Here is a 15,074-nt window from a genome sequence, read left to right on the forward strand (position 1 = left end):
TACTTGCTTATAATGTACATCATTCGAGAATGTACACATATTGAAATGATACATCGTCTTTCTGGATGCCTCTTGACTTACCGATTTTTAGGTTGAGATCAGTGTTGGTGCTGTTGACAATACAACTGGCTTTTTCCTTCAACAAATCACCTTGTTTAATGGTCAGCTTCACCTTGCCCAGCTGATAAACTGGAGTCAAATCTGTTGTAGTGATAAGCTGCCAGCCCTCATCTTCTGTTGAACCTGACAAAAAAAATCCCAAACTCAATGTTTTATATATATACAGAGAGAGAGAGAGAGAGAGAGAGAGAGAGAGAGAGAGAGAGGGGGGGAGAGAGAGTGGGGGAGGGAGGGGATAGAGAGAGAGAGGGAGGGGGGGAGAGAGAGTTGGGGAGGGAAAGAGAGAGGAGAGGGAGGGGGAGAGAGAGAGGGAACATGTCAGTAGTATGATTATGATCTCCAAACTAAACTGCAGAAATCTGGACCTGTTTAAATAATGAAATATCATCGAGACCTGCGGATGTTCTATGTTGTGTTTGATCCATTTGGCCAAAGTTTCTTTGACTCCTGCGACTGCTGCGTTGCGTGTGCCCACTAGCACCTCCAATGGCTTTCCCCTTCTGGTATTCAAAAGCCTGAAAGGTACAATGAGAGTAACAACTTAAAAGTGGTGCACCGATTGACATAATGATTAGTTTGACGATATTTTGTATATGTATATAGAAATATGATCTAACACACAAACTTCAAAAGTATATATTACTAAAAAATAAAATTAACAAAAACTCCAAATTCCCAACCATACTATAAAAGTTTTTGGTTCTGGCTGTATATACAGAATGAGTGAGGTGTCTGCATCAAAAACAGCCTAACCCCTACCTCTTACTGAATGTGCCAAAACTTTCCCTCTAGGGATGCATCATGAACCATTATGACTACCAAATCAGGTGAAGCTGACCTCATCAATATCTGTATTCAAGTTTGCATCTTTATTCTGTCTACCTAGTCCAAAGCCTGTAGAAACCCGGAAAAGAGTGAAAAAAACCACTTCCTCTGCAAAACACTACTTCTGAATTTCTATAAAAAACATGACAAATGCAATGCAGCACACTTTTGAAAAGTCCTGTGCCCAATGTTATTGTAACTACAAAGTATTAAGCCCTTCCATTTTAATAACACCACGTCAGGTTTTTGAAACACATGCCCAACATTTGAATCTCTGTTTATTCCTTTGGTACATATAGCACATGTGCAATCTACAGAAACTAGTGGCTTATGTTTCCTGATCTACGCCGATCACTCTCATGCATAAAGTCCCTTCAGAAACAAGATGATATATTGTATGTGCAATTCTGGTCTAAATTGTTTGATAGGAATTCCTTGGAGTGAGTGAGTGATGTTTTACGCCACTTTTAGCAATATTCCAGCAATATCACAGCGGGGGACACCACGAATGGGCTTGACACATTGTACCAATGTCAGGAATCCAACCCGGGTCTTCAGCGTGACAGGCAAACATTGAATTCCTTTGAAGTTGACACATGACACAGTAGACATTTAAGGATAACAACTATATGTCTTGCTTTACAATGGTATAAGAATCGATACCAAAATGTTGGTGTATCAGTAGTACGTGGTGTTATCAATATGAGTCTCCATACAATGATAATATTTAATGTATATACAAGTAAGGAGTAAATTGCTTTAAAAGTGACCTTAACATAACCATGAAATATGGCAGGTATTGAGTTGGTTTTCTTTTAGTTTATCTTTACTCAATGGAATATGCTCATATTTTTCCTAAAATAATTAGTAATTTCCTAAAATTTGAGCCATGTATCATAATGTGACCTCTAGCGACCTTGACCCATGCATCTCATAAAAGGCGACTATGCTTGTCGTAAGAGGTGACTACTGGGATCGGGTGGTCAGGCTCGCTGACGTGGTTGATGCATTTCATCATGTCCCAATTGCGTGGATCGATGCTTATTATGTCAATCACTGGATTGTCTGGACCAGACTCTATTATCTACAGACCGCCGTCATATAGCTGGAATATTGCTGAGTGTGGTGTTAAACAACAAACAACATCTGGACAAAGATTTGGCTAATATTAGTGCAAAGTGATGGAAGAAACAGCAAATGTAAACAAGAGTCATCAGAAGATGACAAATCCCTAAATAGCAAAGGGCACCACTTCAGCCCTTGATTAATACATGTACCAAGTTTGGATGAAAAATGTTGAATAGTGTTTTAGTTCTGCTCCAGAAACGACATCTGCCTCTGTTTCAGCTAAGTCTAACTTGTTACCATGGAAACAGAAAAATCAAATTTTAAAAATATTCCTAAATAGCAAAAGCACCACTTCAGCCCTTGGTGAATACATGTACCAGGTTTGGAGGAAAAGCCTTCACAGATTTCATGTTGTGCTCCAGAAACGATGCCCACCCCCACCTTTTGAAACTAAATCCAAATTGTTTCCATGGAAATCAAGAAAAACAAAAATGCCCCAAATCCGCAAAGAGCAAAAGGCACCACTTAAGGATCTGTTCGATATATGTGCCTAGTTTTGTTGTAAAATATTAAACAGTTTTCGGATAAAGCCCTGGAAACGAAATGATTGCAATGACGGACGGACAGACGACACTGAACTATATCCCCCGCATATATTATGCCGAGGGGATCAAAAGGTATTTCAGTTGAAAAGCTTAATCATCAGGAATAATAACCACTGTAACAAATGATATCCTATTGGTAACCATGGTAACACAAAAGCATCAGTACCTTTATTGTCGGCGTATCCTTGTGGTACACAACTATCTTCACCACCTGGAGTGATGTTCCGGGGTTGTCCTGTCCGAACTGTTCCACCGTCTCCATCATGGTTTTGGCCACAACATCTCGTGGGTAGCCCAGGTTACCAGTACCCAGTGCAGGGAAAGCAATGGATCCGTAGCCTTTTTCTGTAGCTTTTTTAAGGCAGTTTGCAACAAAAGTTTGCAGAATCTGAAAAGATAGACAATAATGACCTTTGCTTGTTCACCTGCAACAGCATCCTGATAATAGATGATGTTTAATCATTACTTTGAAGGAGTCTTGAAACAACCTCACTATTTGGTGCTATTCCATCTTATTAATTGGCCTCATTAACTCATATCTAGTCATATCTAGTATCATGCCTAACCCATAGTTCCCTAATCTAACTAGAGATCTAGCTGTACAAAGTCACGTAAAAAGACCATTTGGAGACAGTTGACACAACGTTGAAATGGAGTGTACACCTGCTTGTCATCCGCCAATGGAACTACATTCATGATGCAGATTTAATAAGATTTTTTCCATAGCAAGTTGCAAACAAAATATGTGTTGGGGTTGTTTTTGAACTGAGACATTTGAAACAAGCATGAAATACTCATATCCTCCACCAATATGACATGTCCGGTTATGTGCCACAGCGAAAGTGTGCCAGTCAAACATGGTGTACAGGATAGTGTGCCAGTCATACATGGTGTACAGGATAGTGTGCCAGTCAAACATGGTGTACAGGATAGTGTGCCAGTCATACATGGTGTATAGGATAGTGTGCCAGTCATACATGGTGTACAGGAGAGTGTGCCAGTCAAACATGGTGTATAGGATAGTGTGCCAGTCACACATGGTGTACAGGATAGTGTGCCAGTCAAACATGGTGTACAGGATAGTGTGCCAGTCAAACATGGTGTATAGGATAGTGTGCCAGTCATACATGGTGTACAGGATAGTGTGCCAGTCATACATGGTGTACAGGATAGTGTGCCAGTCATACATGGTGTACAGGATAGTGTGCCAGTCATACATGGTGTACAGGATAGTGTGCCGGTCATACATGGTGTACAGGATAGTGTGCCAGTCAAACATGGTGTACAGGATAGTGTGCCAGTCATACATGGTGTACAGGATAGTGTGCCAGTCAAACATGGTGTACAGGCAATATAGACACCCATACAGTTAGTTGTCTCAGATATCTGTTAACATGTAGAGCCCATGGTCTGCATGCAACTCTACTCTGAAGAGTGGAACCACTATGAAGAAACAGTCTGATCAAACACATTTCTAGTTACCATTTCACCGTTCTGACTATGTGGCCAGCTCGGTAGGCAGGTGTGAAATATACGCTGGCACATGAGGTTGCCTGCCCCAGTGATGGCAATCTGTCCACGTTTGATTCCATCTGGATATTTGGCAGCACACTCCTGCTGAATCTTGTTGCCACCAGCCTTCAGTATTGACATGGAAACTGCTCCCTTATTTAGATCAAGACTACTTGAAGTGGTGTTCACGATAACATCAACCTATAATGAGAAATACAAGAATATTATTCAACCATAGACATTTGAATTCTCAAATGCTGTAAAAAATTAAATTTTACCTAATAATCTTATATTGCATAATTCTAGCATTTCTTTTTCTTTTGGATTACTGATTAAATGACTTAAATTCCTAAACAAGTTAAACAAACTAATTTTAGGCTACATTTACACCAAATACTGCCATTCTGCAACTTATCGTTACTGTTGATGAATGAATTAAGTTAAGATTGATCTGTTCATATTTCTAATCTAGAAACAAACATCACCCTTGTTTTAACATCATTGAGTTATTATCTAGAATCACATATGCAGAATTTGTATGACTTGTTTTATTTCATTGTATTGCTTAAGCACATAATTATTGTCATAAAAAATCTGAAAGGAAAGAAATGCCTTAATGACATGAAGTTCCAGTAGCCATGTGCTAACCACCCCTCTATAGCTAAGCCTGGCATCCTCTACACACAGACCAAGAAAACCAAGAACATCTGCTCCAGTAGCCTTGAGCTAACCACCCCTCTATAGCTAAGTCTGGCATCCTCTACACACAGACCAAGAGAACCAAGAACATCTGCTCCAGTAGCCTTGTGCTAACCACCCCTCTATAGCTAAGTCTGGCATCATCTACACACAGACCAAGAGAACCAAGAACATCTGTTCCAGTAGCCATGTGCTAACCACCCCTCTATAGCTAAGCGTGGCATCCTCTACACACAGACCAAGAAAACCAAGAACATCTGCTCCAGTAGCCATGTGCTAACCACCCCTCTATAGCTAAGTCTGGCATCCTCTACACACAGACCAAGAGAACCAAGTACATCTGCTCCAGTAGCCTTGTGCTAACCACCCCTCTATAGCTAAGTCTGGCATCCTCTACACACAGACCAAGAGAGCCAAGTACATCTGCTCCAGTAGCCATGTGCTAACCACCCCTCTATAGCTAAGTCTGGCATCCTCTACACACAGACCAAGAGAACCAAGAACATCTGCTACAGTAGCCTTGTGCTAATTAACCACCCCTCCATTGCTAAGTCTGGCATCCTCTACACACAGACCAAGAGAACCAAGAACATCTGTTCCAGTAACCTTGTGCTAACCACCCCACTAAAGCTAAGTCTGGCTTCCTCTACACACAGACCAAGAGAACCAAAAACATCTGCTCCAGTAGCCTTGTGCTAACCACCCCTCTATAGCCAAGTCTGGCATCATCTACACACAGACCAAGAGAAGCAGGAACATCTGTTCCAGTAGCCATGTGCTAACCACCCCTCTATAGCTACCGTATATCGCTGTGTATAAGGCGAGTTTTTCGTACCTAAAATGAGGGGGCTAAGAAGGGGGGTCGTCTCATACACGGAGTCGAAGATCTCACATTTTTTTCCACTGGCGATGTCAACCGGCGTCTGATAGCCAGCCCAGCATTTGACAATAAAACTTCGCATTTCGTCCTAAATAACTGTTCAAATAACTATTTCCATACATAAACATGATTTGTATCTCTTTTCCTTGAATAAAGTTTAATAATTTCTGCAAATAAAGTTGAAATGACTCTCTCCTCGATGCAGATTGTCAAACCAGCTGACACGGTAAAACAATCAACATCCGTGAGTAGAGAGCCGGAAGTACCGGTAATCATTTGCATATTGCACATGTGACCTAACATGTGATAACCGGTGAAGCTGAAATCAATTCCCGCTGTTTTTACAGTTGTATTAACAAGTGTTGGAGACGGTGTGTACAAGTGATTGTGGAATAGACACGCTGAATGTGAAGCAAACATAAGCCTAGTTAGTTACAACATAGTTAATTGGCGATTAAATTACTCACCATTGTCTCTTATATGTCATTACTTCATAAATGAATTTTATTTAACGGGCACCAATTTGGTGTCGTACCGTGTAAACACAAAATGGCGACGTGTGCCGGAGTTACACACGCGACCTATCATTGTAGAAAAAAAACAACGCAAGATAAACATATTTTTATTGCATATATAAGGTTTGTGTGCGCACTTGTGATGTGTGCGAAATACGCATCAGTCGGAAAGCGCACATTAAATCTCCAAAGTAACTAACTAACTAATTTGTGATGTCCGTGTGCGAAATACGCTACAGTCGGCAAGAGCACGTTAAATCTTCTACCGGTATATCAGTCAGACTTGTGATGTGTTTCATTCCAGGTCGCCTTATACACGGAGTATAGGATTTTGGGTTGATTTTTAAGGCATGTACAGGGGGGTCGTCTTATACGTGGGGTCGCCTTATACACAGCGATATACGGTAAGTCTGGCATCCTCTACACACAGACCAAGAGAACCAAGAACATCTGCTCCAGTAGCCTTGTGCTAACCACCCCACTAAAGCTAAGTCTGGCTTCCTCTACACACAGACCAAGAGAACCAAGAACATCTGTTCCAGTAGCCTTGTGCTAACCACCCCACTAAAGCTAAGTCTGGCATCCTCTTTACACAGACCAAGAGAACCAAGTACATCTGCTCCAGTAACCTTGTGCTAACCACCCCTCTATAGCTAAGTCTGGCATCCTCTTTACACAGACCAAGAGAACCAAGTACATCTGCTCCAGTAACCTTGTGCTAGCCACCGCTCTATAGCTAAGTCTGGCATCCTCTACACACAGACCAAGAGAACCAAGTACATCTGCTCCAGTAACCTTGTGCTAGCCACCCCACTAAAGCGAAGTCTGGCTTCCTCTACACTCAGACCAAGAGAACCAAGAACATCTGCTACAGTAGCCTTGTGCTAGCCACCCCTCTATAGCTAAGTCTGGCATCCTCTACACACAGACCAAGAGAACCAAGAACATCTGCTCCAGTAACCTTGTGCTAGCCACCGCTCTATAGCTAAGTCTGGCATCATCTACACACAGACCAAGAGAACCAAGAACATCTGCTCCAGTAGCCTTGTGCTACCAACCCCTCTATAGCTAAGTCTGGCATCATCTACACACAGACCAAGAGAACCAAGAACATCTGCTCCAGTAGCCATGTGCTTACCACCCCACTAAAGCTAAGTCTGGCTTCCTCTACACACAGACCAAGAGAACCAAGAACATCTGTTCCAGTAGCCTTGTGCTAACCACCCCACTAAAGCTAAGTCTGGCTTCCTCTACACACAGACCAAGAGAACCAAGAACATCTGTTCCAGTAGCCTTGTGCTAACCACCCCACTAAAGCTAAGTCTGGCATCCTCTTTACACAGACCAAGAGAACCAAGTACATCTGCTCCAGTAGCCTTGACCTTGAAGCATCACCCATCTCAACCAGTTCCTTACAAAGCAAGTCAAAAGGACCATCTCCACCACAACCATGTGAGTTCATATTATCAATTAAAAATATCTGCAATATCTTTCTTCGAGTTCCAATTTTTATTTTGCACTGCTACATCAATTTGCCTCTTGCCATGACCAGCTTGACAGAAAGATACTAGTGGCCACTAATGGAGTGGGTATATAAAGGCTAAAAATAAATGCCGATACAAATAACATCATCCAGGCAACTACACAATCAGTTGTTGTTGTGGCTTCAATTCAAGTAAGTTTCATGTTAAATAAATATTCTGCTCCAGTGTACTTCCACCATAAAGTAATATTTCATTAAATACTATCATATTTTTCACACATGAAACCATCACAATACTCATCCAGCAATGTTGAACATACCTGTTCCGCAGCTATCTCTCCAGGGACAACACTCATCCTTATCCTGGACATGCTGTGTGCTGCTCTTCCACGTGGAGGAGAAGGATCGGGTGGAAAAGATCCTTGAAAAGGAAGCATAAAGACAAATCTGGAAACCAGTCATGGGACGTTAAGCCTCACTCATAATGACAAAAAGAATGGTGACTGAACGTTTTGTTTTTCCTGAAAAACTAACTAACTGTAAATTCGACAATAAGAGGAAAGATAATACTGATTTAAATTTGAAAAAAAATAACACACTTAAGATTATCTAGATGACATCAACTACAAAGTTCCAAAGAACAAACATCATTTCAGAAACAATGTGATAAGAAGACATACTGAACCTACCTCGTGCCCTCTGTCTTTGTCTTCGACCATTTGCTTGAACATGTCTGTCTTCATCCCGATCATCTTCTACAGATTCACCTCTGTTTCCTGCAGTTACACTATCTGCTCCAAACCTTTGTTTCACAGCTTGCATGAACTCCTGGACTGTGGAGGCGTTGTTGTCGCACACATAGACGTCCCTCACCTGACTCCCCGGAGTGTCTTTGAAATGTTGCTGTATTGCTTCGATGATATTTTTGGTAGCTGCTGCAACAGGGTATTTATAAATACCTGTGCTCAAAGCAGGGATGGCAATGGACGAAAGTCTATGGCCATCAGCTTTTTCAAGGCTGTTAAATATAGCTTCTTGAAGAAGCCCCTGCTCGTCGTTCCTCCCTCCAGACCATATAGGCCCTACAGCATGGACGACAATCTTGCAGGGCAAGTTGCCTGGCTTGGTGACCGCTACTTCTCCAACACCAATGTCACCCTGACTCCGTCTTATCTCGTCACTTTCTACCTGAATAGAATGTCCTCCTGCAGACAAGAAGTGTTCTTTATCAGACATAGTATATGGATGAAAATATGCTGCAGCTCACCTGCATTTTCTGGAATATTATATTTTGTTGACTAAGATGAGATGACAGTTATTATTGTTGAAATATTCTTTAAAAGAACTGACTTCAATATGTTTTGCATTTGTGGAGATATAAATGTAAAAAAATGGTGTGGATGCTTTGTTTTAAATCCACTTCCTAGATTTACAAAGTATGCACACTGTTTCTTGTGTTTAAACCTCAAATTTGAACAAACAAATCTAGCAGTCTACTTCTTTACTCATTCACATGCAAATGTGTGATACTAATACACACCTTTGTCTACAATAGCCTTGGCGAGTCCGCCTATGTGTGCCAGTTGCTGATTGGCTGCATTCACTATGACATCCACTTTCATTTGAGTAATGTCACCTTGACATACATACAGCGTTCGGCCTGCCCCAAGGTCACATGTTGCCAAGGTCTGGAGCCCTCCTCCTGAACTTCTCATGTTTCTCTGCTGTCTTTTGTTGCCATAAATTGGCTGCACTTGATCATCATAGTTTCGCTCTATCACGCACCTTTCATTTTCCTCAATATTTCTGATATGACTATCACCTTTGTCAGACAGGATCAGCTTACAAATCCCTGGTTTGCGAAATACATGACTAGTGTGCACCACAATCTTTGAAAGTTCCTCCAATTTTGACATGCAAATTCTTAATCCAACTTTGGTACCTTTCACTGTAAAATCATGTGATGACTTTTGAAATTTTATCTCAACAGAGTGTGCTTCAAATGTTTTTGAAAGTCCTGTGATCTTCCCATCCATGTGCATTGTCATGAACCGCTGGATTCCCCGTGGGAACTGAACAGTGTCACTATACACTGTCTTTTCTGTGATGAAGTTGTTCACCTCTTCTGCCACTTCAGCTACCAGTTCATCTATAGCAGCTATGACAATACGAGACTCATCCACTGCTGTGATGATCTTCACAGTGTCCCCTCTGTTCTGTGTCTGGGTATCATAGATCCTCCTCCAGTCTGGAGAGGCCAAGAGTGGGACAGATTCCGGGTCCAGGTCCACCACCTGCTGGACCACACTCTGTCTCACAATGTGCGATACATCTGTCACTTCAGTGTCTGTCCTTCCATACACTTTCAGTTTACCATTGTCTGCCTCCCAGACACCAACCAGATGTTTCAGCTTCAGCTTCTTCACAATGTAACCCCTGACATCAGGCTTCTGAACAAGCATCATCTGGGCATCAGACAGATTTGATAACGCTGTCTCCTTGAAGTTTTGCATTTTTTCATACATGTCAACCTTTGCAGATTTTACAACAGACATCAAGCCGGTGATTATCATCACATTCTTGGTCACATTAATTTCAACCTTCAGGTGTTCATATTTCTTCATCATATCACCTGGGAACCCAAGAGCATGCAGTAGGCGTAGCTGCCATGACTTCAGACCTGACACTGTTTCAGTGATTTCTTTCTTCTTCCGCTCATGGTCTCCTTCCACTGAGGCTACCACCTCCTTCACCTGTTTAGACAGTTTTTCTGCTAGCATTTTATGGCCAACCACAACTATCAGATGAGACTCATCAAAGACAAACAAAGTTGCTGCATCTGGCTTTGGCATTTTCAAACCCTGTATCTCCGTCATGACACTATTCCAAATGTCTTGCAACACATCCACCTTCTCACTGATCAGGAGATCCAAGAAATGCTCCAAATCCTCAGTTGCATCTTTCTTCCAAGACTTAACCTTGCTTCTTGCATCAGGCACATTTTTGGTAAGACAGCATTCAAGGGTCACAGAGTCATCTGACTCAAATTTCAGATCAGTGTGGCCATCTTGCAACTGCTTTCGTAGATTTTTCATATTTGGACTGGAATCTCTGATGAAGTGCACTTTGTTTCTGTCAATATCTTGAAAAGTAACAGGAGGTGGCAATGTAAACCATGTGGGGTCGCTGTGTCCCCCTCCAGAACCCAGACATACGGTGTACAGGGATACTGTGAGGGCCACACTCTCTAACTTGTGGGATCTGCCCAAAATATCTGGTATCACTGAAACATGATCAAAAACACATAACCAGCATAACACAAGGTGATGTGAAATGGGGTTAAACATTACGTTCAAGATTATTGCACTTATATAGCGACATGCATGCAAGTGTGTGTGGTTGCTTGTACTAGTCCAGAATGATGCCGATTTTATAGCGCTATATGATGGCAGTCTGAAAATAATGGAGACTGGACCAGAAAATCCAGTGATCATGACCATTGATCCACGCAATTGAGATACGACCACCCGATCCTGTTTGTCATCTCTTACGACAAGCATGGGTTGCTGAAGACCTATTCTATCCCAGATCTTCATGGGATGAATTAGGTGACAGCTGACCTGATCTTATCCATATAGCTACACTAATAAAAGCTGTAAGTACTTCAAGTTTAATGAAATCACTTCCAGTTTGGGGAGACACATCCCCAGTGTAGTACTGCTTTGAGTATAGAGAGTGACGTCCCCTGATGGTGATGGTGGTCACTGATTCTGTGTGAGTGACTTTTGGTGTTTAATGCAACTAATCAAAAGTTAAAAGCGGCCTATGAATTGGAAACTACTCTAAGATCATGGGAGTGACAATTGGTGTGTGGCGAGCAAGGATAGGTGGGTTCAAACAGCCGATGGGACTCAGGCAAGTTGATCGAGTTGAGAGGTATCAGTCCGACACGACATGGACACGCTCCATGGATTTATCTTACCGTTTACTCATTTGTGGGATTATTTTCACTTTCGTGCTAAATGAATGCCATATGTGCATTATCCTTTGTAACAATCTACAAAGAAGTGACTTAGTTTGGCATGAACACTGTTGTAAACTAACAAATGCCATGCTTAGTGGTGGTCCGAACTTCTCGTGCAGCACGACCGCCGGCGTCACACTGACCCACTTTTCGACTTTGTTGTGTGGAGTCAACGTAAACATAAACAGAGAACTGTTATTGTTATCCGGGGACGTTGAACGTAACCCAGGGCCGCCGACATTAGATGACATAATGGACGAGTTGAAATCCTTAAGATCTGATTTAAAAACCGAACTATCCGACATGAAACAAAAACTTAAAGGCTCACGTAGTAGCATCGACTGTTTAACTGAGGAGATTCGCACGATCAAAGACGACGTGTTGACGTTGTCGGACAAGGTTACAGACATAGTGGTGCGTGCAGAAGAATCAGAGGCAACTGTTAATTCTTTGGAAGAAGAGTTAGACAAGTTAGAAATAAACAGTCGGCGTGATAACTTGATATTTTACGGTATCAACGAGGAAAGAGAAGAAAATTCGTTTAAGGCAAAGTATCTATTGCCCAACATTATTAACAATGTTATGCCAGAAGCCAAACTGACGCCCAAGGACTTACAACGTGTGCACAGATTTGGCAAATGCGTAACCGGAAAGAATAGACCAATCATTGCTAAGTTTTTCCATTTTGAGGACCAAGTTTCAATCAGAGGGGCACGTGGTGAATTCAAGACAAAGGGTGTTACCTTTAGCAGTGACCTAACCAAAAGACAAAGAGAGAAGCTGGCATCTTTAAGGCAACAGGGTCAAAGGGGCTACTACGTAAATGGTCAACTCTACATCGACGAGCTCTATGAGCCTCCAATGGGGAGTCTCCAGAGTGGTATGGAGACAAGGAGAAAGTCTATACGGGGTTCAAGGATATCGCGGGGCGCTAGTGGGGCTCGAGGATTGCGGGGCGCTCCACATAGATAGGGTCTCTGCCGGGCCTCAAGTGAACTTTGTTGTGTATATGCAGCCAGCATTGAGATTCACAGACAGAGTTAAGTAGTTTAGTCTATAGAAAATAATGATTATGTAAAAGAATGTAATGTTGAAAATAGGACCGAATCTAGTCAACTACCAATATCATTAGTTATGAAAACAATAGGGATCATTTGATGAGAAGTCGACCAGTTATATGGAACAAAATATATGGAGTGATGATAAAACAGGGGAGTTTGCTTTGAATATATCATCTAACGAATCTCTTAACCAAATAGAATATGCTCAATCTATCATACAACATAATGTTAACGAATCAATTGAAAATTTTACAACCGTAATTCGTAAAGCAAGTAGTTGTTTCCATAAAACTGTTAAATGTCCAAACGATATAAGCCGAAAATCGTGGTTTGATAATGAGTGCAGAAAAGGAAGAAAAGAAGACAGACGTGCGTTTAGAAAACTACGTTGCCAAAGAAGAACTGTTAACTTTAGAAACTATAGATCGGTAAGAAATAAGAAAAACAGATCACATTTAGAAATCAGACTGTAAGTTATCTAGATAATTTAGTAAAACAAGACGGAAAAACCTTTTGGCGAAAAATTAGAAGTCGTCGGTATCAACATACTCCATGTAAGATAAAGATAACGGATTGGTTTGATCATTTTTCAACACTGCATAGTGACCATATCGAGACTGATTGTGATATTAATATCTGTATGTCAAACAAATATGAAATGAATTTTGATGATGATTATAACAGGGAAAAAAGCAACAATGAACTTATAAAAGCTATCAGCAATCTTAAAAATATGAAAGCTCCAGGTTTAGATCAAATTTTAGGGGAATATGTGAAAGCAGGACAATGTTACTTTATTCCTTATCTCCTTGATTTATTTAATTATCTCTTTAAAAATGGTCTTTTTCCGGATTCGTGGAGAATAGGTATAATTCTTCCTCTGCATAAGAGTGGTGACAAAACAAAGCCATATAACTATAGGGGCATCACTTTAATGAATATATTAAGCAAACTCTATACATCAATCATTAGTAATAGATTAACAAGTTGGGCAAATAGTTCTAAGAAAATATCGGAGGAACAAGCTGGCTTTCGCGAAGGTTACTCTACTTCTGATAATATTTTTGTTTTGAATGCTCTAATCAACAAGCATTTGTCTAAGCGTAAAGGTAGTTTCTACGTCGCTTTCGTAGATTTTAAAAAAGCGTTTGATTCCGTAGATACAAAATATTTCTTATATCTCTTGGAACATATAGGTCTAAAAGGAAATATGTTAAATGCTATTAAATCTGTGTATGAAAAGGTTAGAAATATTGTAAAGTCTAATGGACAATTTTCAGATATATTTGAATCTCACATAGGTTTAAAACAAGGGTGTGTTATAAGCCCCTTATTATTTTCTCTGTATATAAACGAACTCGTTCATACTTTAGACAACGAAAACATTAGAGGGGTACAACTTTTTCCTGAATATATAGAATTGTTGATACTTTTATTTGCAGATGATATTATATTGTTTTCAGAAATGATTTCAGGTTTACAAAAACAATTAAATACTCTCAATAAGTATTGTAACAAATAGAAATTGACAGTTAATTTAGACAAAACAAAAATAGTGGTATTTAGAAATTATGGAATTTTGAAAAAAACACGAACGATGGACTTTTAATAACCAAAATATCGAAATAGTAAAACACTATAAATATTTGGGTGTTATGTTTTACTCAAATATGAATATGATTAAAACAGTGAAATACACATGCCAAAAGGGTAAATTAGCACTTAATGAAATTTTAAGATCATTAAATGGACTTGGGTGCTTGTCTTATGATATATTCTTCAAAATATTTGACGTAAAGATTAAGCCTATTTTATTATATGGTGCATATATTTGGGGCACCAATACATTTGATCCACTTGAGAAAATTCAGATTTATGCATGTAAAAGATTTCTTGGTTTACCGTCACAAACTCCAAATGCTATGGCTGTGGGAGAATGTGGTAGATACCCGTTATATGTTGATTCATTTGTGCAATGTGTAAAATATTGGCTAAGATTAATACACATGTCAGATGATAGAATACCAAAAAAGTCGTATAATATTTTAAAACAATTAGATGAATGTGATAGGAGAAATTGGGTAACAAAAGTTAGAGAGTCATTATGTTTGATAGGTCTTGGGGAAGTCTGGTTCTCACAAGGTGTTGGTAATATTGATTATTTGATAAGCATGATTAAACTTAGATTAAGAGATATTTCTCTTCAAGAGTGGCAAACAAAATTAAGAGAAAGTTCAAGATTCGATAGTTACAGTAAATACAAATTTTCATTAAATGCTGAA

At 40.2% G+C, this 15,074-nt stretch overlaps 1 protein-coding gene across 1 annotated transcript in view; it reads right to left on the bottom strand.

Moving 5' to 3' along the window:
- The window catches only part of LOC139452998 (protein mono-ADP-ribosyltransferase PARP14-like), a 67,529-nt gene that overhangs the window by 19,542 nt on the left and 32,913 nt on the right, over nt 1-15,074 (bottom strand). The window contains exons 12-18 of the mRNA XM_071234628.1: nt 9,248-10,990; nt 8,397-8,912; nt 8,028-8,128; nt 4,101-4,331; nt 2,785-3,006; nt 515-635; nt 82-243 (exon numbers count right to left, since the gene is read on the bottom strand). Coding sequence (XP_071090729.1) covers nt 82-243; nt 515-635; nt 2,785-3,006; nt 4,101-4,331; nt 8,028-8,128; nt 8,397-8,912; nt 9,248-10,990 — 3,096 coding nt within the window. The remainder of the gene's footprint in view (nt 1-81; nt 244-514; nt 636-2,784; nt 3,007-4,100; nt 4,332-8,027; nt 8,129-8,396; nt 8,913-9,247; nt 10,991-15,074) is intronic.

The sequence above is a fragment of the Haliotis cracherodii genome, unplaced genomic scaffold, assembly GCF_022045235.1.
Source record: "Haliotis cracherodii isolate W230 unplaced genomic scaffold, xgHalCrac1.p SCAF_9, whole genome shotgun sequence".
Classification (NCBI taxonomy): domain Eukaryota; kingdom Metazoa; phylum Mollusca; class Gastropoda; order Lepetellida; family Haliotidae; genus Haliotis; species Haliotis cracherodii.